This window comes from Nesoenas mayeri (assembly GCF_963082525.1).
Source record: "Nesoenas mayeri genome assembly, chromosome: 16".
Lineage (NCBI taxonomy): Eukaryota > Metazoa > Chordata > Aves > Columbiformes > Columbidae > Nesoenas > Nesoenas mayeri.
The window spans coordinates 3,364,898-3,387,741 of record NC_137562.1 but is presented as its reverse complement, the minus strand read 5'-3'; the positions used below and the strand labels follow the sequence as shown (position 1 = coordinate 3,387,741).

Genomic DNA, 22,844 nt, shown 5'->3' with positions numbered 1-22,844 from the left:
CAAAACCAAGGAATCAGCAATAGCCTAAGTAGCAGACTGATGATTTCCTTCCCAAATTTCAGTGTAAGAGCAATTCTATCCATTTCTTGTAATGAATCATCACTGCTGCCCTGAAAAAGGTCTCAACACATGCAGATGAATTTCTGTGCAGGTGAGGAGGGACAGAAGCTGCAGGACACCCCCTGGGAGCTTGTTTCTAAACCTAAAGTTAATGCATGACCAAAAAAGTTAAGCCATTGCAAATCTCTCCTTCAAGCCTTTATTTTGTTTCAAACATGGAATCTGGGGCTATGAAGTCAAGTCTTCCCTCTCAGCTTTGCACCTCCCTCTTGAAGCAAGTAAGTTTTTGGGATGCGTGTATATTTTAGTCCAGTCCTGCTCAATTGCCCAGCAGCTCTGCAATCAGGCTTGGTAAAGGAGCACAGAGAATGAAAACAGCAAAGAATAATGAAGCGAATAATGAAGCTTTCGGCCAGCAGAACTTGTTCACATACCACCTGCTCAGCCGGTCCCTCCTTACCTTGTCACGTAGGTCTGAAGTCTTTTAGAAATAACAAATCCAAACAGACACAAAACAGAGCACAGGAACATAGCACTAGCACAGTGTAGCTACATATGGCACTAAATACACCCAGAACAGAGTCCAGTTGGAGAGTCACACTACTACACAGTGCTGCAGATTCACTGCCAGAAGTCAAGAAAACCCAAGTACTCCCCTGAGCCAGGGACTGGCAGCATACAAACCTACAGGCCACTCTCACTTCAGTAAAGCTTCACACGGAATGACGACGTAAAATCACAATTATGTCTAGGTACATCCCATCCCCAGTGGTAACCAGAAGATGGGTAAGGAAGAGTACAAGAAAAGCCCAAGGGTGACATGCTATTTCCCCCAGTTTCCCTCTCAGCTTCAGATCTGTGGATCAAGCCGAGACAGAGTTGGTCCACTCAGAGACATCTTTTACAGACTTCAGCTAATGACTTACACATACCCATCTGTGGCACTCACAGCATGGTGGGCAGCTATTGTCACAGCTTTTCTCTGTAAGCAGGTTCCTCCTTTGGGTCCCTCTGACCCTCCAGCTTGTGACAGCAGCGGTTTATCTAACTGACCAGAGACTCAGGGTAAGAGGCAGGTCTTCACCATTAAAGCATATGGATGATCTGGACTCTAATTCCATTCCTTTAATAAGGTAATACTCTGCTTTTAACCAGAAACTTGTTAGAGTTTTCATACCTTGGACTAGACTGCACCTCATCGCATCTAATACGTCTATGACAGAATGACTCCTCCCATCCAGAGAATATAAAGAAACAGGGACTACTACATCCATCAATAATGACACTTAGAATTCTTCATATGGACTTTAAGAGCCACACTGAATGGCCATGTGCAGGTAGTTTGTGTATTATCACATTAACATTCAATTTAGCCTTCAGTATTTCCTTTTTGAGCAGTTCCAGTTTTAGTTTTAAAACCCAAGCTACCCAAAAGCAAGCAGGGAGCTGCACACTCCTCTAGGACAAGAGCCAGCGAGCAAAGTCAGCTCCACACTGAGCTCATAGGCAAGAACAGACCTGAACGCAGTGAGAACTTGAGGGTCTAAACTTCACACCTAGTTGAACCCACAGCACACAGAATACTGAAGAGACTCACACCTGCTTAGTAAGGATTTGATGTGGGTAGCAAATAAGCCACAGGGAAGTTATGAGAATTGGAAGGGTAGACAGAGATTTACCAGGCCATACATTTGGGTGTGGTGTTTCTAAAAAAGCAGAAAACCTGCCCCAGAATCCTGTTATCAAACACATTCCCACTTCCAAAGGTAACCAGAAGTCCCACGCCAAGTCAGACAGAGCCTGGTTTGCTTTGTGATGCTCTCCCTCAATGCACTGTTTTGTGTTACAAACCAGTTTTGATTTAGTTTACTTCTGTTTTGCTGCTCTGGGATACACAGCTGAAAAGCTGACATTTTTAGATCCCTCTTTTCCTGTGTAGCTTGAGCCACAGCTTGAAATAAACACACAGTGGGAATAGAAGCTGAACAAGGATAAAACATCTCGCCTTGTCTGCCCATGCACAGATTTCTGGTCTCCACAGGTTTCTAAAACGAAGCCACTGAGTCTGGAAGAGAAGTCTTGAGTTTGGCAAAGCTCCACATGGGCTTTCCCAACACTTCAGGCTCCAAGTAGAAAAATGCTTTGAAAACAAAGAGGTGTGAATTTTTTCAAACCTTGGCAGAATCCCAGAGGATGTTCCCTTGAGATTTACTCCAATCCTGGCACTCTGCATCAGGACTGTTCTGGTGCAGGGCACTACATGAGCAAGCAGCTTCCTGAGAGGAAATTCAGAGCAGCCACCACGCAGTCTGTGGGCTCTGTTGTTAAGTTTTATACAGCCTCTCTTGGTCTGTTCTGTATTTGTCATCTAACTTGCTTTTTAAATGAGTGATGGTATTGTTTCCAGGTGGAGGCTATCAAAGTAAGCACATTTCTATACCTCCTCACTATACCCCAAACATCAAAGCTAACTTGAACTTGATGCCATTGTCACCACCGCTAAGGGGTAAGAGTCCTGTTTGTCAAAGTAGGAACACACGTAGAAAGATGCATCCACACCAGGCACCCCTCACCAGAGACCACGCTGTACAGTTGGGCACTGGCTGGAACCAATTGCTTTAATGCCAACACAAGAATACAATGTGCAGCTTGTTCCAGGTTAATTGGGGATGAGCAAAAATCTCCATTCTGCCCAGCACAGAGCAAGAGCAGCTTCCAAGAAAGCCAGAAACATAAAGTACCTGGAAATAAATATCCTCCTTTCTGGAAACAGATGCCGAGTAGCTAGTGCTGCTTTCTAGCAGGAGAGTTTGTGCCAAGGCCGTCTTACCTGAGGTTTAACATTCACCGCCTCTACCGCATTTTCATTCAGCCACTTTGCATCCACTTCCACATCAAAATGGCCAATATTGCACACTATGGCATCATCCTTCATCTGCTCAAAGTGCCTGCAAAAAAGTTATACCAAAAGTTAATGCACAAAAATTTCTTCTTCAGCACTTCAGCTCTGGTCCATAGCTCTGCTTAAGGAGAAACAAACTTTCCTTTCCTGGCTCACTGGCTGCATGTGACTCTCACAAGATCTGAGAGTCTCATAATCTTCCAGATATGGAAAGTCTACTGGGAAAAACCCTCAAGCTTCTAGGGAAGGGCACTTCCCAAGGATGCAAGAGGTTATTGGAGAGAAAATAGTTTCCCAGTATGAAAAGTAAAACTGTTTTCTTTAATTGGTCAAAACTAAAATGCCCACAGTTATTTCTTTCTTACACAGAAGAAATGGTTTTCTTCATGACTTTAAAGTTTCCAGCAGTTTTACATCTCTAGAGACTAATGGACTTATCTCCTCCCACTTAATCCAACCTTCCATTAAAACATGTATAATAACAGGAAAAATAGGAATGAGTTTGTGCAGAGTAGAGGGGCTACAAACTGAGATCTAGGAAGCAATAACAAAAACCTGCAGGGTAGTTTACTGAGAACAGGCTAGTTTCAAGTCTATGCATACTCACAGATGGATTCACTTTCAACCTTTTCCTTTCAATTTCATCTACCTCCTCTTTCATTCACATTTATCTGTCCTGACACAGAATTTAGCCCTGATGTTCTCGTTCTCCAAAAGTCCATCTATCCCTCTACAGCTTTTGTTTCACCATCATTACATCTGTAAGACAAAACCAATTGCAACATGGCAACATCCAGCAGAACTGAAAGATCAAAGGCCCCATTTCTCACTAAACTCATGTCCAGAAATGAGACTGTGTGCTAACTCTCACCATACTGTTGACAATTTATGACTCCCTTAAAAAAATCTAAATGTACATGTATGCTTTCACTAAAGCAAGTGGTTACACCATACCCGCCCTGAATAATGTCAGTGCAGCCGGTGGTGGTAACAAAGATATTGCCTTCTTTGCACGCTTCCTCCATGGTTGTAACTTCATAACCTGAAACGAGAGAAAAAGTTACTCCTCTACTCAACCACCAGCACTTATTAAACAAATGGGTTACAATATTACGAGTAGAAAAGTACAAATGGAAGTCTGTGCCAACACCTGACCTATGGATGGTGCAAGGTAGAGGGTATACTCATATTAATACCAACACAGCACCAAGACACCTACCCCTCACCTGCTTCCAATCTGCAGATCTATACATTAGTGTCTTGTGTCCATAGGTATAGTATCTGGCACAGCACTCAGACAGGATTCAGAGGGTGAAGTTTGCACAGGGAAGTGCACCCACAACACCTGCAGGTTCTAGTGGGGTGTGAATAGAAATGGGATAAACTGGTACTACAATGCACAGTTCCATGAGGCACCCACAGAAGAGAAGGAGTGCAGGGGCCAGAGCACACCATGAGCACAGCTGGGAAGGCACAGAGCATGGCATTGCTCTCCAAAAACATCTCCTGTGGGCCCAGTGTTTTACTGTGGAGATACTCTAGTGAAGTATTAACCCACTCTGGAGGTTAGAGTTGCACAACTTGAAGATAATGAGCCCATTCAAAACCAGGCTTCCAACGTTATGAAACAGGGGCCTTACTCCACTGTGGTCTCTACATCCTTGACTCCAAACACATCTTCAAGGCCAATATTCATAAACTCCTTCCCCAGCTGTAAGGAAAGTGTTCCTACAGTTAAACTGGAGTCACCTCTACTTGAACAGGGAGAGAGGGTTGTAAATCACTGAAACTTTCTTGGCCAACTCTCATTTATTGCCCTGCGCTGACATGCAGAGACCTTCGTCAGCTGCATCAATTCCACATCTCCTTCAGCTCTCCCTCCATCAGCTGCATCAATTCCACACGTCCTTCAGCTCTCACCTTCCATGGCTGCCTGCAGCGCATTGATGGGGTCGATCTCGGTGATGATGACTCTGGCTCCGAAGCTGCGCAGGGCCTGAGCGCAGCCCTTGCCCACATCTCCGTAACCTGCCACCACGGCCACTTTTCCAGCAATCATGACATCTGTGGCACGTTTGATGCCGTCGATGAGGGACTCTCTGCAACCATAGAGGTTATCAAACTTGCTCTGTGGAAGAAAAAGGAGCAGTTTCAGAACCGATGAAAGTCACTCAAAAATTCCTTAGAGAAGCAAAAAGGACTCATGCAAGGAGGAGGCTGACAGTCAGCTAAGTACTTGAACCTCAGTGAGGGATGGGAAGAAGATAACCTGGTTTGATGTTTTTATTTATCCCATTTCAATATATGTGGTTATACCAGATACAGGTTTCAGCACAGCCATTGTGAGACACGTTTCATAAATAAGTTGTGTCTACTGACTAGGGCTTGGACTTGTTAAAAGTTTACTACGGGTAATCTGAATTTACCAAGTAAAAGCACAAACAATTCCTGCGTACAGAGGTAGGTCTGAGTTCCTTAACCAGATGTTCATCAGTTCTCTGTTGCTGTTTGTCAGACAATTAACTTAACCAAGAGCCACGGGCAGGCGAAAAATGCCAGCAGAATATCTGGCCAATTGGTTAGCACACATTCTTAGCTTTGCAAGACACAGATGCCTTTCAGAAGCAGCAAGTTGCCCACACCAACCAGGAGAAATTGGTTCCTGCAGCCCAGGAAGATCAAAATTACATCTTCCCCCCGCAACAGTTACACTAACACTGCCAGATCTAGAAAAATCCAGCAGGTATCCACTCACAATACTGGTCACTGCAAACAAGAACCCCTGATTTTCACCTCCTAATGTCCGATTGCACAACATCCTCCTGCTGTCTCGTTAACACGAGCTTAACGGCCCTGACCTCCAAATCAAAATTCCTCTGCTAAGTCAGACATCAAGTAGTACTCCACTTGAACATCTTCCTGAGCTCAGACACATATTCCTGTGCTGATTTTTGTAATGCTCTTCCATTTTCTCCTTGGGACCTTTGTTTTGACAAGGAGGATGGGCTGTGTAAACAGATGTGATTACCTAAAGAGTTACAGATGGCAGGAATTCTAAAAAATCTGGCTATCAAAATTGTGCTATGCTTCCCAAGGCAAGGGTATGAAGAACTCAACATTCACAGCCAAATTCTGGTCCCAAAGCCTGCCCCATTTTTTCTACAATCATTCTTGCCATTACTTAGCACAGGCAGCACTCTCGCCTGCTATAAGCAATCAAGATTGGACACCTATATGTGAGTATGGGCACTGATCTTTCAAACAGGACCTATCCTACAGCTATGGCTGTTGCCACCTAACAGATAAGATGTTACAGTTTATTTTTCAGTCTATAACTTGCAACTGTAAAATTTTTTATAATTAAAAAAAGCAAAGTCCACATATAAAAATATTGCAGCTGTGACTCCAGTGCATTATCTGAGCAAGTTCTGAGGTATCCTGGCATATCACTCCCAGCATCACAAGCTGGCCTAGGACTAAAGTTTAAGAAATTATACATCAGATCCACAAGTTCCTGATTCAGTGCCTGTAAGTCTCATTACAGCCACATTTGCCATTAGTATTTCAGAAAATGTGTTACCAATCCTTCAATTCCAAAGCTAGTGCCAGTTGATAATCCTCCAAATACTAGTATAGGAGGCTGGCACCAAGTCAAAATATCAAACTGGGAGAGCAGAATTTGTCAGCTCAGTCACATGTCTTCCTGGACATCTAATTGTGCTTAGTACAAGTATTTTACTGCATAAATACCAAACAGCACTTGAAAATAAACACTTGCTTGGCAGTAAAGGTAGCTCAAGCCAAATCCACTCAAGAGACTTCTTAAGAAACATCTGAATTACCAAATATGCTAAACAGTATTAATCATAATGATGCAAGCAGCACAAATCTGGGTGAACAGGAAGCAGACAAACTAACTTCTAAGATCAACTGGATTCCAGCCCGCTAGCCACAAAATGAAGTTACCAGACGCAGCTTTGTGAGCAGAATAGAGAAACTTCAGACAGCAAACAGCAGAGAAAACAGGCCAAACATTGCAAACTGCCATGCATAATAGGAGAAGTTTAGTATAGTAACTTGAAATCGATCTAGCAACTAGATTTAAAAATCATCTAGATGCATAAACCTTAAGCACGCCTGAAGTTCCCACTACCATTCATCTGCATCCAAAAAGCATCAGCACCCTTAAACATTCTCCCTCATCCCTCAGTTCACCAGGATTGGTCTCAGCTAGCAGTAATACAGCTAAGCAAGGAATAAAATACCTCCTGCCATGTCCTTTGCAACTGCTGTTCACCTTGGCAGATGGGCCGACCCTTACCACCCACAAGCTCATGTAGGACACGCTGCCTTTTCCAGCCGGTATCTGCCACCTACCTGCTGGCTTCAGGCTACTCAGAGTGAGGACATGCCCCTTGCCACAGGAACTGACTGCACCCCGAGAGCTGTGACCTCCAACACTGCTTCCACATTACTAAAATGCAGAAGAATGCACGTCCTTACCTGCAGAAAAAGCCCTTGATGTTCTGAAAACAGGATATTCACAATGGCATGTCCCATTAGAGACATCATGGGCTCGCTTCAAAGGTATGGTGAAAATCTGTTCAGTACCAGGTCAAGAATAGCTCAGCAAGAGAAGGGACACTTGCATGGGAGTGACAACATCCCAACACAGAACTGGTCAGACAACAGAACACGGCAGAAGGGGTTCAGCTGCATTACCTTGGTGACAGAGTCATTAACATTGATGGCCGGCACTTCCAGGGTCCCGTTGGCCTTCATCTTGTACAGGTTGTGAACCCCGGTGGTTGTCTCTTCTGAAATACCTCTAATTCCTGCAGGGAGAGGAAGAGGATTCACCTTAGCTGGAGTTAACATCGCTGCAAATCAACATATCCAGGTGCTTGGAGCATCCTTGAGAGGACCAAGTTAAACAAACCCTCGGCAGAAAGCAGGGAAGAGATGAGAACTCTCATGTGGATCCTCAAACAGTTGCTTGAAACTTCAAACTAGTTTCTTCCCCCACAAGGTAATAAAAAGAGCAGGACAAAAATATTATATGCAAAAATGGAAGGGACCAGTTCTAGACCAAGGAATCTGGAAAGACCACACTCTGTTTTCCCACAAAATGATCAAAAAAACCTGTTCTACAAAAAGGACAAGTTGTTCACCTCAGTGATGTTTCCACAGACCAGTCCATTCTTGTGAGATAGCTGGAAAGGAGATGGTACCTAGAGAACAACACTTAAATCTAAAGCACCTGGATCAGCTGAAAACAAAGTAAAAATCAATAAATAACTAAAATCAAACAGTTCACCACTCCCAATCCTCCTGTTGTGATCAACTTCAGCTCTGATCAAACAGCCAACACTCCCCCTAAACCTGGATAACAGCTACATGAAACTTCAGTTTCATGGGTATTACTAGCACAATCAAAAAACACTATTTCAAAGATATCCTTGTTTGAAAACAGTCCAGAAAGTAGAGACCAGAGACAAAGAACTGCCTAGAAACCCCACCATCATATCACAGACTAAGATACTGATAGCACAGGAACTGTCACAGGATTACCTGGCTTCATGTTACACTGAAAAGCCAACACTGTAAAGACACCCCCACTTTAAGGGTCCTGAGCCTTTGTGGGTGTTTTGACAGCAGTGGCATTAATGCACATGACTCCTGGATATCTCTGCTCTGTCATGTCCCAATAATACCTCATTGTACACAAACTGTCCAGTTGCTACACTGGGCAACCCCCGGATTACTGAGAAAGCCTATCTGCACAAAAAGGTACATGATAAATTGGGAATTAAGCCATCCAGTCTGGCTGAATTTCCACTGTAGAGGATACGGTAATTATGTTTGTTCTTTAAGCACTGGAAGCACACTGCAAGCCAATTATTTTGTTGAAGTATGAACTACTGGGGGAAAGCAGAGAAATTTGCTAAATCAGGCTGAAACCACCAACACGAGCAACATCTCTATAAAAAGAACCATTTGGCACTTGGACCTAATTCAGATTCACAAGAAAATATGAAAATTATTAATATGAAGTTCAATGCACCCCAGAGATTTATGCAGAGAATATACTGCCCCCTCCAGGAAAGTGACCTTTCACATTGACTGCATAGAATAAAATGGAAAGGATGCTAACAAGCAAAATCATTTTACAGCCAATTTGACAGAAAAATCCTGAGAAATAAACATCAGTAAAATGTTCTGTTCAGGCCCTTTTACTGTTGAAGCCCAGGTTATCCTATGAGAGCACACACGGACAGACAGAAATATTGGTCCTTTCCACATCATTTTTTTAAATTCATCTCCATCACTGTATAACATATAATCACTCCCAATTCCTAGATTCATTTTTTTATCCATGCTCTATCCACAGCCCTCCTACCATTTCAAAGAGTTGAGCACGAGCCTTCCTATTGCACAAATAGCAAAAGCAGAGGGGCCAGAGGACTCGCACAAGGTCACCCCCAGCAACAGTGGCGGCTCAACCCCAAGCCACAAACATCCATTAGGGATGGGCAAGTGGGAACCAACAATAACCCCCAGCAAGAGTTATTTACACAGTCTGTTAATTCCAGGGATCAAAGTGTCCAAGTGACACTACCTGCCTGGCCACCACAACCTATGAGAAGTTCACAGGACAGGGTAAGTGGAGAATCACCCCTTCGAACAGCATGCAGAACATCATCACTGCTGGGAGCAACAGCATCAGCACAGCCCAGGATGGGAACGGGGACAAAGCTGATGAGAACAGCATCTCTGGCTAAGCAAGTGGCTTTGAACACAGGGGACAAAGGAAGGGTCAGGCAGACAAGGGGCCTGCAGGCTCCGGGAGGGCTCCCCGCGGCCAGGCCAGGCCTCTGCAGAGTCATATGGACCTTCACCCTCCGGGCACCCAGGGCGAAGGTTCTCTTTAATCTCTATCAATGATCTGGATGAAGGGATCAAGTGCACCCTCACTAAGTTTGCAGTGACACCATGCTGGCTGGGAGTGTTAATCTGTTGGAGGGTGGGAAGGCCATACAGAAGGATCTGGACCGGCTGGATCAATGGGCTGAGGCCAATTGTCTGAGGTTCAACAAGGGCAAGTGCCAGGTCCTGCACTTGGGTCACAACAACCCCATGAACGCTGCAGCTGGGGAAGAGCGGCCGGAAAAGGACCTGGGGGTGTTGGTGACAGCGGCTGAACATGAGCCAGCGTGTGCCCAGGTGGCCAAAAAGGCCACCAGCATCCTGGCTTGTATCAGGAATAGTGTGGCCAGCAGGACTAAAGACATGATTGTGCCACTGTACTCAGTACTGGTGAGGCCAAACGTTGAATCCTGGAGTCAGTTTTGGGCCACTCATTTTAAGAAGGACATTGAAATACTAGAGAGAGTGCAGAGAAGGGAATGGAGCTGGTGAGGGGCTGGAGCACAAGTGTGATGGGAGCGGCTGAGGGACCTGGGGGTTCAGCTGGAGAACAGGAGCTGAGGGGAGACCTTCTGATCTCTGAACTGCCTGAAAGGAGCTTGGAGCCAGGGGGGGTCGGGCTCTGCTCCCCAGGAACAAGCGCCAGGAGCAGAGGAAACGGCCTCAAGCTGCACCAGGGGAGGTTCAGATTTGATATTAGGAAAAGTTCTTCCCCAAAGGGCTGTCAGGCATTGGAACAGGCTGCCCAAGGCAGTGGTAGAGTCACCATCTCTGGAAAGGTTTAAAAGGCATTTACATGAAGTTCTCAGGGACATGGTTTAGTATTAGAGTTAAGTTATGGTTGGTCTCAATGATCCTGAGGGTCTCCTCCAACCAAAATGATTCTATGACATGGGTCCCCAGCAGGCACCCACACCCTCCAGGCACCCGGGGTGTTGTCCCTCCCCAGCAGGCTACAAGAGCACAGCTCCTGGGAGAAGGCAGGTGGGTGCTTTGCCTCAACCCTTTGGATTTCACCTGCCCAGCTGGAACAGGAGCCACGGCAACAGCCGCTGGGAATCCAGGGGCTCAGGTCACCCTTCCAACAAGGGCCAGGGGGAAGAAAGGAGGAAAGCTATCCCAAATTTGTACCTGAGCTCAATTAAGTGAGAAAGAATACAGCTTGTTAAAGTGATCTTCAGAGTGCAGTGCTCCAGCCCCTGGGAAGTGCAGTGAGCTGTTGTTTCCTTCCCCCGCATCCACACGGGAGCGCCCGCCCCAGCCCTCCCGCCCGCGCTCCTCAGGGCAGCAGCGCCCCCTAGTGGGCCAACAGCGCCCCCCAGCGGGCCAACAGCGCCCCCCAGCGGGCCAACAGCGCCCCCCAGCGGGCCAACAGCGCCCCCCAGCGGGCCAACAGCGCCCCCCAGCGGGCCAACAGCGCCCCCCAGCACCACCCGGCACGCTCCCCACGCAGGACCCCTGGTCTCACAACCCACGCACAGCGGTGCCACCACAGCGCCTCACTCGAACCCCTTGGCCGGGCAGCACACAGGGCTGGCTCTAGCGCAAACCCAGCCCCACTTACCAGATGTCAGCGGGAAATACAGCACAGCAGGGAGGAAACGGCCCAGGAGGCTCGAGGGGTGTGTGGGAGACCCACCTGGCACAGGCCAGCCAGGAAAGGGACCCACTGAACACGCTGTCTGCAAACAGAGGGGGACTTGGGGGTGATGTGACATTTGGATGCCATCTTGGGCACAGCAATGGTAAGACAAGGGGCAATGGGTTCAAACTGGAACACAGGAGGTTCCACTGAAATATGAGGAGAAACTTGTTGCGGGTGAGGGTGTCAGAGCCTGGCCCAGGCTGCCCAGGGGGGTTGTGGAGTCTCCTTCTCTGCAGACATTCCAACCCGCCTGGACACCTTCCTGTGTAACCTCATCTGGGTGTTCCTGCTCCATGGGGAGATTGCACTGGATGAGCTTTCCAGGGCCCTTCCACCCCCTGACATTCTGGAATTCTGTGATACAAAAGGAGAGTTTTCCATTCCTGGAGAAGCCGAAGGGAGGTCAGTGGACCTGTGACCTTGGACTTCCCACAGGCGGACTCTGACCTGGCCAGTGCTGGTCAGCTCAGCCCCTTGGGAGGCAGTTTTGCAGGACAAAGGGGTCCAGGAGGGCTGGTCACTCTGCAAGAACGAAATATGAGGCACAGGAACAGCTGTCCCCGTGTGTTGGAAAGTGAGACGATGGGGAAGAAGATGAACAGAGAGCTGCAGATGGAACTCGGGAATGAAAGGAGAATTTATGACCTTTGGAAGGAAGAACAGGCTACTCAGGAGCACTACAAGAATGTCGTGAATTTATGCAGGGAAAAAATTAGAAGGGCCAAAGCCCAACTAGAGTGGATCTGGCTACTGCATAAAAGACAATTAAAAAAAAACCAAAAAACACTAAAGTTTCTATAAATACATCAGAAACAAAAGGACAGCAAAGGAGAATCTCCACTCTCTGGTGGATGTGAGGGGAAACACAGTGACAGAGGACAAGGGATAGTAAACGTCTCTGTGCCTCAGTCTTCAATAGTCAGACTAGTTATGCTGCAGGTACCCAGCCCCCTCAGATGTAAGACAGGGATGGGGAGCAAAATGAAGCCCCAATAATCCAAACTGGTGAGGGGCTGGAGCACAAGTGTGATGGGAGCGGCTGAGGGACCTGGGGGTTCAGCTGGAGAACAGGAGCTGAGGGGAGACCTTCTGATCTCTGAACTGCCTGAAAGGAGCTTGGAGCCAGGGGGGTCGGGCTCTGCTCCCCAGGAACAAGCACCAGGAGCAGAGGAAACGGCCTCAAGTTGCTCCAGGGGAGGTTGAGGTTGGATGTGGGAACAATTTCTTTCCCAAAGGGCTGTGGGGCATTGGAACAGGCTGCACCACGCTGTACCAGTCCCTCTCACATCAGGGACAAGAGGGGAGAAAGAAGCAGAGAGCAGGAGGGCTGGAAAAGTGAAAGGAGCTCTGCACAAGGACCCGCAGGAACAAGGACACCAACTAAGGTGTTAAACCTGCATGGCAGCAAAACAACCCTGCAAAACAAACAGTATGAGCATGGAAAAACGCATTTTTTGACTTCTGACAATGCCAGGAAGACAGGGAGGCATGATCAGTTGTGGTAGTCCTTGGCATCAAGTGGCAGGAAAGCAAGAGGTCATGAACATCAGACAGGCAACCTATGAAGTAAGAGACCTCTGACAGAAGAGAAGGAATCCCTGCATGGCTGAGCAGACACCACTGAAAACCTCTCATTACAGTTTAAATAACACAAAGGTGTTGACTGTTCAATTACAAATAGATACCAAATATCAACAAATTGATACCAAACTGGGAGGAAGGGCTGACACACCAGAAGGCTGTGCTGCCATTCAGCAAGACATGGACAGACTGGACTGGGCAGAGAAGAACCTGATGGAAAGCAGAGGGGCGAGTGTAGGGTCCTGCACCTGGGGAGGAACAACCCCAGGCACCAATACAGGTTGGGGTGGACCTGCTGGAAAGCAGCTCTGCAGAGAAGGACCTGGGAGTTCTGGTCGACAACAGGGTGACCATGAGTCACCAATGTGCCCTTGTGGCCAAGAGGCCAATGGTACCTGGGGTGCATCAAGAAAAGTGTGATCAGCAGGTCGAGGGAGCTGAATCCTCCCCCTCTGCTCTGCCCTGGGGAGGCCACATCTGGAGTTACTGTGTCCAGTTCTGGGCTCCCCAGTTTAGGAAGGACAAGGAATTACTGGAGGGAGTCCAGCGAAGGGCTATGAAGATGCTGAGGGGTCTGGAGCATCCTTCTGATGAGGAGAAACAGAGAGCTGGGGCTGTTCAGCTGGAGAAGAAACAGAGGGGATCTCATCAGTGTTTATAAATATCTCCAGGGTGGGTGTCAGAGGATGGACCAGACTCTGTTCAGTGGTGCCCAACGCCAGGGTGAGGGGCAACGGGCACAGACTGGAACACAGGAGGGTCCATCTGAACATGAGCAGAAACTTGTTTGCTGTGCAGTGCCAGAGCCTGGCCCAGGCTGCCCAGAGCGGGTGTGGAGTCTCCTTCTCTGAGACATTCAAACCCACCTGGACTGACCTGTGTGATCTGCTCTGTGACCCTGCGTGAGCAGGGGTTGGACTGGATCATCTCCAGAGGTCACTTCCACCCACTCTGTGATTCTGTGACAGCAGCTTGAGGATGAAGGAGAAAGCAAAGCCTGTCACATAGAAGTTCTTTCCTCTCTTCATTGTGCTCCTGCCCACAGGCACACACAGATGGAGAGTGGCCCCAGCCTCCTCCCTTCACACAGCTCTATCCATCGTCTGCCACCTTGGGATTTTTCCCCACAGCTTCCCGCACAAGCAGTGCAAGAGCCACAGGAGAGCTGACCCAGTGGGCTCCTACAGCAGCCTCACCTCTACAGACTGAGAATGAGCATCAGCATCCCCTGCTGCACCAGTTTAGTTTCCATCCTGTATCACCATCCAATTTGCTTCATATCCCAGGTCAAAAGAGCCTTGTAGCAACACTGGGCATCTGTGGCTTGCAGCGGCACAGATGACAGACGTGACAGAGCTAAGGAGAATCTGTCATACTTGCCAGGCACAGATCAGCCCTCTGCTGCAGGTCACACCAAATTCCCTCCAGATACATCTATTTACATGAACATGTGCTAGCAATACCATACTGCTCTGTCCTCATTTCTGCTACCTTAGACTGAAGGTAATAAGGCAACAAAGCAAGAGTCCCAGCCCTGACTCCACCAGCATCTTTGCTGACATAAACTGGATGAATTAATGCCTTGTAGTTTATATAGGCAGAAAACTGTTCCCTTTTCAAGAAAGGCTACAGGTTGTCATGATTTCATCCACAGGCACATTAAGAGGACAAGGAGGGGAAAAAAAGCATTAATGTTAGAAATGTTAATTTAAAGAGGATATTAAGCAACTCTAAACACAGCTGATTTCCAGGAAGCTTTTTGCAGGTCAGCAGTACCACTGGTCACTCCCAGGTAATGGGCACTGAGAAAGATGACCAGGACAGGACACTGTAGCTTATATCACACAGAGCAGAGATGGAAACAGCTCCTGCGGGTGAGAGATTTTGGTCTTGGACTGTGAGCTATTTTCATAAACTCATTCATAGCCTGTTTGAACATGCCTGTCCCTCTTCCCCACCCCTTCTTACACATGCAGGGAATTCCCGCAGAAACAGACCGGCTAAACAGCCTCCCAAGCAGAACTGGGCCCAACAAAACAAATACAAGTCACCTTTCAAGAGCTCTGGGTATTTGGTATGAACTAGGTTGGTAAGATCTCCACCATCATCCAAAATCATGTTGAGGGGCTGCCCATCCTTGAAGTACAGGGTCTGCTCAATGCACCACAAATATTCCTCGTCAGTCTCCCCTTTCCAGGCAAACACTGCATGGGAACAAACACACACAATTAGCCAGCTTCTTACTCAGCATGTAGTACAGCAGTCAAAGGAAGATTTCATCAGCAGCTCTCAGTAGCAGAGCCAACAGACAGATGATTATCTGTGCCTGCAGGCCAGAAAAGACATTTGCATTGAAAAAAACATCTCGGAATGAGCAGAGGTGAAATCACTTTGCCTTCTGTTCCAGGCCACTAGCTTGGTCAAAATGTTGAGACTTCACTGCTCTCATTCTTCTTCCATGTTAAGAGGGAAAAGGCAAAGCAAACTAAAGCAGATTCCCATTCACAACACCCCATTTGCTCCCCTGATACACTCTGTGTTACCAGGAATTAGAAATAGCCACTGGATATATTCATAAAGACAAATGAAACCACAACTGCAGCATTTTCTAGCACAGCAGAAAAGAGGGACTAGACTTGAGCATAAACAAAGCACCAGACTACAAACTCTTCAGCAATTTTGAGTTTAAATTCTAGTCTCTAGCACAGCACTAAAATCCAAGCTGCCATGCCTATTCTGTGCTATTTGGGCATATTTCTATATCAGTACATCTACCACCAGCATGTTGCATCTAGCAGTATTTTTGCCTTTCCAGGAATTTGTACTGGCTTCATGTGATACTTGAACTTCAGTGGTACTCAGCCATTCAAAATATATTAGGCATATGATTTGCATATCCCAACATTTGGCTATATTGTCATGTTTCCACAGAAAAAATAACTCTTGAGCCACAAATCATGCAATTGCCCCTTCTGAAGAAACATTAATCCGTATCTTATATTGTATTCAAAGGATCAGCATCCCTCCCAAGGTCTTGTAAATTCAGTATGCTGAGTGCAATATTAACAAAACGAGCAAGTTCCACAAAACACAAGGGCAGAGGCCAAAAACTTAGACAAATGCTCCACCCCTAGACTGCTCTTCAGCTGAGTTTTGGCTGTTAAAAGCAGTGAGGAAAGCACTATCCTAACATCAGATCTAAAGGGTCCTGCCTGTTCCTTTGAGCTCACACACCAGGGACAGGAGGTGACACCTGCAGCTGGTAATGGCAAAGGGGCTCATGAAGGGACCACTCGCCTCTGTTACCTTAGAAAGGACCACAGCTGGTGAAAGACTTGTGGAAACAGCTAATTATAACAAATTAAAGACACCTGCCAAAGGACAGAACCAGGCTGTCAGAAGTCAGATTTAGCCTCTGCCAGCACCCGGGCTCAGGCCCATGCAGTTCCCAGCACAGAGCCATAGGATTGTGTATACTTCAGCTGAGCAACACAGCAGAGAGCTTAATGTATTCCTACTGATCCGCACGGAATTGCTTTTTATTGGAAGGTGACAGTAACAAACCAGCAGCATCCCGATAAACCACTTCAGGGATATTCGGCAGCAACACAGCTGCCCTAGCTCTAGCCTTAAAATACCTTGAGAATTGACCCTGTCACTGTAACAGCACACACTGCAGTTAACATCCCTTCCCTGACCCCTATTTAGCACCAAAAACCTCCATCTATACACACCTACACACTGATCCATTTAATTACCCAGCCCATTCAATCACCTTAACAACCAGGCCTAAAGCTGGTACATACAGCCAGGCTCCTTCACAGCCACTGTCGGGAAAGCCACAAGCACTGATGCATATAGCTCGAATCAAATGGCCTCGTTTGTAACAGCCACTGCTTTTGAAGGGCTGTTTCTATCCTGAAGCTTGTTCAGAAGAGCTCGATTTGTACACAGTTTGATTTAGCTAGAGCAAGCATTACACCCCAACTCAAGCAAATTACAACATGGAAAACTTACCAGGGACACCAGCTTTTGCAATAGCAGCTGCAGCATGGTCCTGAGTGGAGAAAATGTTGCAGCTTGACCATTGTACCTGGAAAACAACCCAAGTTTTGTTTGCTGAACAAAGTTCTGAGATATCAGGCATGCTCTTCCAGACACAGGAGTTAAAAAGGGAGCAAGAGCAGAAAGGCATATTAGTGCAGCTTCCTGCCTTTCTCAGACACACTACAAAGTTAAGGTGAAAACTAAGTATCTGAGACTAGGCCAAGGGAAAACAATGTCGCTTTGGGAGAGAATGTGATGGAGCTTTAGTTGTGACACATGTTCAGCCATCTCCTTACTCATGAGAGCTTCTGCCAGCCAGAGTGCACATTCAGCTATAGCTCTTCAAGAAGTGCACAGTAGGGTGGGTTTAGAAAGTTTGGGTCCATAAAGTTCAGATTTTCAGAACAGCCACATAGCAAGTGTCCACTGAGGGATATGGACATGAAGCAACACACCTGCTGGCACTCAGAAGAGTCAGAAATGCAGCTGAAACAGTGCACTCCAACAGGCATTCTCCAAGTTTATGCTCACCCAACTCCCACTCTGTGCTCCAGCCGTGGAAGTTTTTCACACAGATTTCAGAACTAAGTTCAGGCACCTAGAAAAGCAACAGTATGTTGCTGAGTTGCATTGAAAAGTATCCGTGTACCTACTAGAGCTTCCCCAGCAGGCACAGAAACCAGCACGTCCCAGAGCCACGCACGAGTTCTCACCCTGCTCCCTACAGAGCTGACTGGCAGGTGTTTGGGGGCTTATTTCTAACAGACCTTGAGGAGAGAGGGCACCAAGTCATAATCCTTCAGCCTCTTTTCAGATACCCATCCCACCTTATCAAGAACTGACACTTCAAAGTCAGGGTTGCAGTACAAAGCACCTCATCAGAGCCTACACAACCAACACTCATCAGTGAACACACACCTGGAAGGAGTGCAGGGAAACCAAATTCATGATCTCGAGCCCTGCACCTCCTCAGCCAGGTTTCCTAAGCTCCTTCCATGTCAGTACAGATGACATGAGCAGGTGGCATGAAATTCAAAGTATACAGAACACCTATGTATTGTTTACACTTCAAGCACTTGATACAAGACATAGACCACTGTAACTCTGCATCCTCAGTTCTGTAACATCAGTTTGTGATAATAGTGAAGATTTTAGAATAACTGTCATACCTGATGGGCTTGGAACCTAATACAACACTGTTTATGAAGAGGATGCATTTTTAGTACAATTTTAGAATTTACACTCCAAGTCAGAGTATTTATTCTATCTTTGTTAACCCAGCCAAAAAAGGGATACCAAGATCACTACATTGCAGTGAGCTACATCCTCATTATGTAGGGTACAGTTTCAGAATTTCACTCCTCTTTCCCAGTTACCAAAGTTCTGACAAAACAGGTGAACCAAGGCTGAACCCAAACTCAAGCCAAAGTGCACAGGGATGCATCAGGACAAGGAAGGACCTAACACAACAGTACACGTGTTACAGGCACCGCCATAACTTATGCTTAGAGGAACAAAATCTCTGCAGGTACCTCCCTGAATGACTTGGATGAATCCACTGTAACATTAATTTGGGGTTGTGCTCAAACTAAAGCAGTTTGGCAATATTCCAGTAAGCACAAAGCTGCTGCCTAGGCCAGCCATACTGGGGCACAGCAGCCAACAGGAGAAGCAAGGAGCTTCACACACCTCAGTGGCTACTGCTTGCTTTGAAATCCTGGGGAGAGACAAGTGTTTCATGCACAGAGTGGAATAAAGCCAGAACTGTAGCACCATGTCAAAGCTCTTTAGCACCATTTGCAACTGTGGAAGAGCTCTGAACAGGCTGAAGAACACCTGCCCAACAGCAGTGCCTTGCCCACACTGACCTGGCATGTTGCTTACACCCACCTCCTCCACTTTTGCAGAAACGCCTCAGCTGCTACAGAGAGAGCACTTTCCCTTCTGCCAGTGCCTTTTGATGACCATGACACTGCTCAACTCTTTCAACCATTCCCAGGGAGGGATCCCATACAGGGCACCTCTGGCCAGCCCGAGTCCAGGCAGCTAAACTTCACAAAGAAGGAATTTCAGATCACATCCATACTTAACATAACCCATCAGTCAGCTCAGCATATAAACTACATGGACTATGCTCAGACGGCTGGCTCTCCTCCCGCTCTGCACAGCGAACACTTAGCTGTGATGTTTGGACTTCATTCAGCATGTCAGGCAGGGGACACAATGCAGTAAAGACTTACAAGTATCTCGGTCTTTAATACGGACCAGGGTAACTGATCCATAGTTACACAACAAATTCAAAGTCAGTGGAATCCCCCACCCTCGATCACCAAACCATGCTGCCTCCCTGTTGTTTTCCTGCAGGGCTCAAGGGCCAGTGTGAGCTCTCAGAAAGCTTCATTAGTTTGTGCTGACTTTACTAGGGCATGCTGTGGTTCTTAATACAGGCTAATCTGAGCTGGAGGCAGCCACTTCAACACTGCCAGCAACAGCACTGCATGCCCGAGCACAACACAATTGCGTGGGAGCAGCTTTCGGCACCGCTGCTCGGGGTGCTGCTGTACAGATAGCTGCTGGAGCCAGTGACCCAGCCCAAAACAGGCACTCGAAGATTCAGTTTGTCTGGAAGGAAGACACACACCACATCCCAGAGCAGCACACAGTGCAGGTAACAAGCTTTTTGCTTACAGAGAAAAAAGATCACACATCCACCTAGAGACTGCACCAGTCTTTTCCAAATAGCAGAGACATTTGCCAGGATCCCCTAAGGTATTTACATCAGTAGAAGCAGCGCCCCAGGCTGCCTAAGAACACACTAAAGGAGAAACTCAGAGACACTTTACCTCAGCTCCCAGCGCTAAAAGGGTCTCTATGAGAACTGCCGTCTGCACGGTCATGTGAAGGCAACCAGCGATACGTGCGCCTTTCAGCGGCTTGGACGCAGAGTACATCTCTCGCATCTTCATCAGCCCCGGCATCTCATTCTCCGCTATCTCAATGGCCTTGCGACCCCAGTCTGCGAGGCGGATGTCAGCTGCAAGAGAAGGACAGATGTCAGAGTTTAAATAGCTGAGACCTCGGTATCCGTTCACATGCTTGTGGACAGGCATCGGCTGCAACAGCTGAACACCCAGCAACAGCTGGTAGACAGAGTTGGGGAAAAACAGGCCCTATTATATTTATTCTCTGCTTTTTTACTAGTGGTAAGCAGGCTTTCAAACAAAAATAAGCGTGCTCCTCTAGGAGCATATTAATCAACTGCGATCTAACATACAGATATCCTGAGGCCCATTAATTCATTATGTCCCAGCCTTAATGACTCCTTACAAATTCCATCCAAGGGTCTGACAATTCCTAGAGAGATTTACTTCCACAGCATTAAGACCTGCATGGGTGGGGGGAAGCTGCCCATATGGCAATAGCTTCCCCATATAACACCCACAGCATGTTCCCTGCTAAGTGCACCAGGAGCTGAGCCCAGCCCAGCTCCCCCTCTTAAGATTAAAACTGTGGGGCTCCTACCCACCTGGATCCACAAAGATTATTTTCAAGGCACTAAAGCTACCTTAGTTACAAGCGTAGTTGTGCCTCTGTAAAAAGGATCTATAGGAGAAAACTCCAACACAAACTGAACAAAATAGACCTCTGACAGGTTAGCTCAGGGTAGAAATACTGTACTCACCAGAGATGTCTGACTCCAGCCTTAAAAAGGCAAGGGTCCAACAGCTAATTCCTGTGTGCACCACCTACCAAGAGTCCCTCTTACTCAGCCACCTCCTTCAGAGATTTCAGAAGCTCCCACTTCACTTCAGAACACTGTCAGATACTTTTTTCACCTACCTAGAGAACACAGGCCGTTTAAAGCACTCAGGAACACTAGGACCTCTGAGTCAGACCGCTGCCTTTAACACAGACAAGCTAATTGCATTTTGCTGCAGAAGGAAGCCCGGGGCCGCTGAAGCCATCACCCACGCCGCAGCTGCCTCACCAGCGGGGCACTGACAAACCCCGGGCAATGAAAGGGCCATGGAAACAACTGCATCAACAGGGGGATGGTCATTTATCCTGTTCCTCTTCAAGGCTTGGTAGTTTTACCCGGGCTGCTTAAAAATACATCTTGTAGTATTTTATGTTCATAGCCTCCAAGGCAAATTATTTATGACTGAGCCTTACGGATTGATGTCCTTCTCTTTGAACTTAGCCTTCAAAGAACACACAACTCTTCATAAATTTAGGGGGTTTTTGTGGAGTTTCAAGTCTACAAAAATACCCGCCAAAATCTTTTAAGGAAACGTGTCACATGGGTCGCAGATTTAAAGATCGTTTCACATTCGCAGTGCAAGCCTGGCCCCAGCACAGGGCCTGTGGGGGCAGCCAGGGCCGGGGTCTGGGCAGGGGGCGGCCGACGAGCATCAGGAGCGCGGGTTTAACCGCGGGTTTAACCGCGGGTTTAACCGCGGGAGGGGCGGCAGGTCCGGGAGCTGCTGCGGACCCCGAGGCCCCCTCCTCCTTCCCCGCGGTATTTCAGCAGCACGGGTGCCAGCCCAGCCTGGCCCCACGGCGCGGGGGGTGCTGAGGTCGGGACCCCCGCCCGCCCCGCGCTCCCGCCCCCGCGGCGAGCAGCCAGCTGCCATCTTCCCCCGCCGCCGCATCGGGGCCGCGGGGCTCCCCGGCCCGGCCCCGGCGCACCGCGCTCGGCCCGACCGCGGGGGAACCGGCGGAGGCCCAGGGCTGGCACTCACCCACTTTGTACGGCAGCCGGTCGGACATGGTGGCGGTTCTGCCGGCGGAGGAGGCGCGAACGGCCCCGAGCGCGGCTTAAGTAGCGGCGGCGGCGCTTGCGTGGGGCGGGGCCGCGGCGGCACGTGGGGACGGCGGCGGGCGGGGCGCGGCGGCTCCGGCGGGACCTGAGGCCTCATGGCGCCCGTGGTGGCCTCGGAAGCCGCCCCCAGTACCACAGTGGGTGCAGAGGCCTCCTGTGCCCCTGGGAACACAGCCGGACCCGCGCCAGGGCAGGCTGGGCCGCCCGCCCGTGCCAGGACCGTGGATCCCGGTACCGGATCTGTAGGAAACTATCATCTCGCCAATATAACAGGCTCAGGCAGGAAAGCAGATTTTATTAACGATTTTGCAGAAGCGGGTTTCCTACCTAATAGTAGGCACACGGAATAGGGCAAAAAGCCCCTGCGTATATCACCCTAATCCCGTCCGCAAATCCCCTCCCCGGTGCGCAGTGGTTGGTGCTGCAGGGTTTACAGACCCCCCAACGCTGCCTCAGTTTACCTGCCTCATTCATCTAATTCTAACCACCCCCTCCCCTTATTGATTTAAAGTATGCATTCTTCGCTCTTTGTCTACCTTTCACCCTAAATTAACTTTTTAAATACAATAATCAGTTCGCATTCCGGGATTAGTTCTAAGAGACTTTGTTTTACATTAAGGATTCATAGCCTGATGTCTCTCAGTCCTCCGCCCCACTGGGGACAGGTGCCAGATCAGTTGTAAAAACACTTCTCCTTCAATGGCTCCTTAGGGATCTGGCCGTGGCGCTGCTGTGGGCACTGACCAGGCAGCTCGCCCTGGCTCACCCCACCCGGGGGACTCCCTGAACGATCCCACGGGCTTGTTAGTGTCAGCGGTTACTGGTGTCCAGACCGTGAGCACAGAGAACAGCTCGGCGTG

At 48.0% G+C, this 22,844-nt stretch overlaps 1 protein-coding gene across 2 annotated transcripts in view; it reads right to left on the bottom strand.

Moving 5' to 3' along the window:
- AHCY (adenosylhomocysteinase) overlaps positions 1 to 21,938 on the bottom strand; it is a 30,164-nt gene extending 8,226 nt beyond the window's left edge. Inside the window, exons 1-8 of one of the 2 annotated variants that reach the window (XM_080354749.1) lie at positions 21,905 to 21,938; positions 20,006 to 20,196; positions 17,133 to 17,208; positions 15,167 to 15,319; positions 7,685 to 7,797; positions 4,883 to 5,090; positions 3,917 to 4,004; positions 2,891 to 3,008 (exon numbers count right to left, since the gene is read on the bottom strand). In XM_080354749.1, the coding sequence (XP_080210875.1) occupies positions 2,891 to 3,008; positions 3,917 to 4,004; positions 4,883 to 5,090; positions 7,685 to 7,797; positions 15,167 to 15,319; positions 17,133 to 17,208; positions 20,006 to 20,196; positions 21,905 to 21,932 (975 nt within the window). In that variant the 5' untranslated portion in view covers positions 21,933 to 21,938. Of the gene's footprint in view, positions 1 to 2,890; positions 3,009 to 3,916; positions 4,005 to 4,882; positions 5,091 to 7,684; positions 7,798 to 15,166; positions 15,320 to 17,132; positions 17,209 to 17,617; positions 17,678 to 20,005; positions 20,197 to 21,904 lie in introns of those variants that run through there. The other variant, XM_080354750.1, reaches the window with a different exon arrangement.
- Between the last annotated feature and the right edge of the window lie 906 nt (positions 21,939 to 22,844).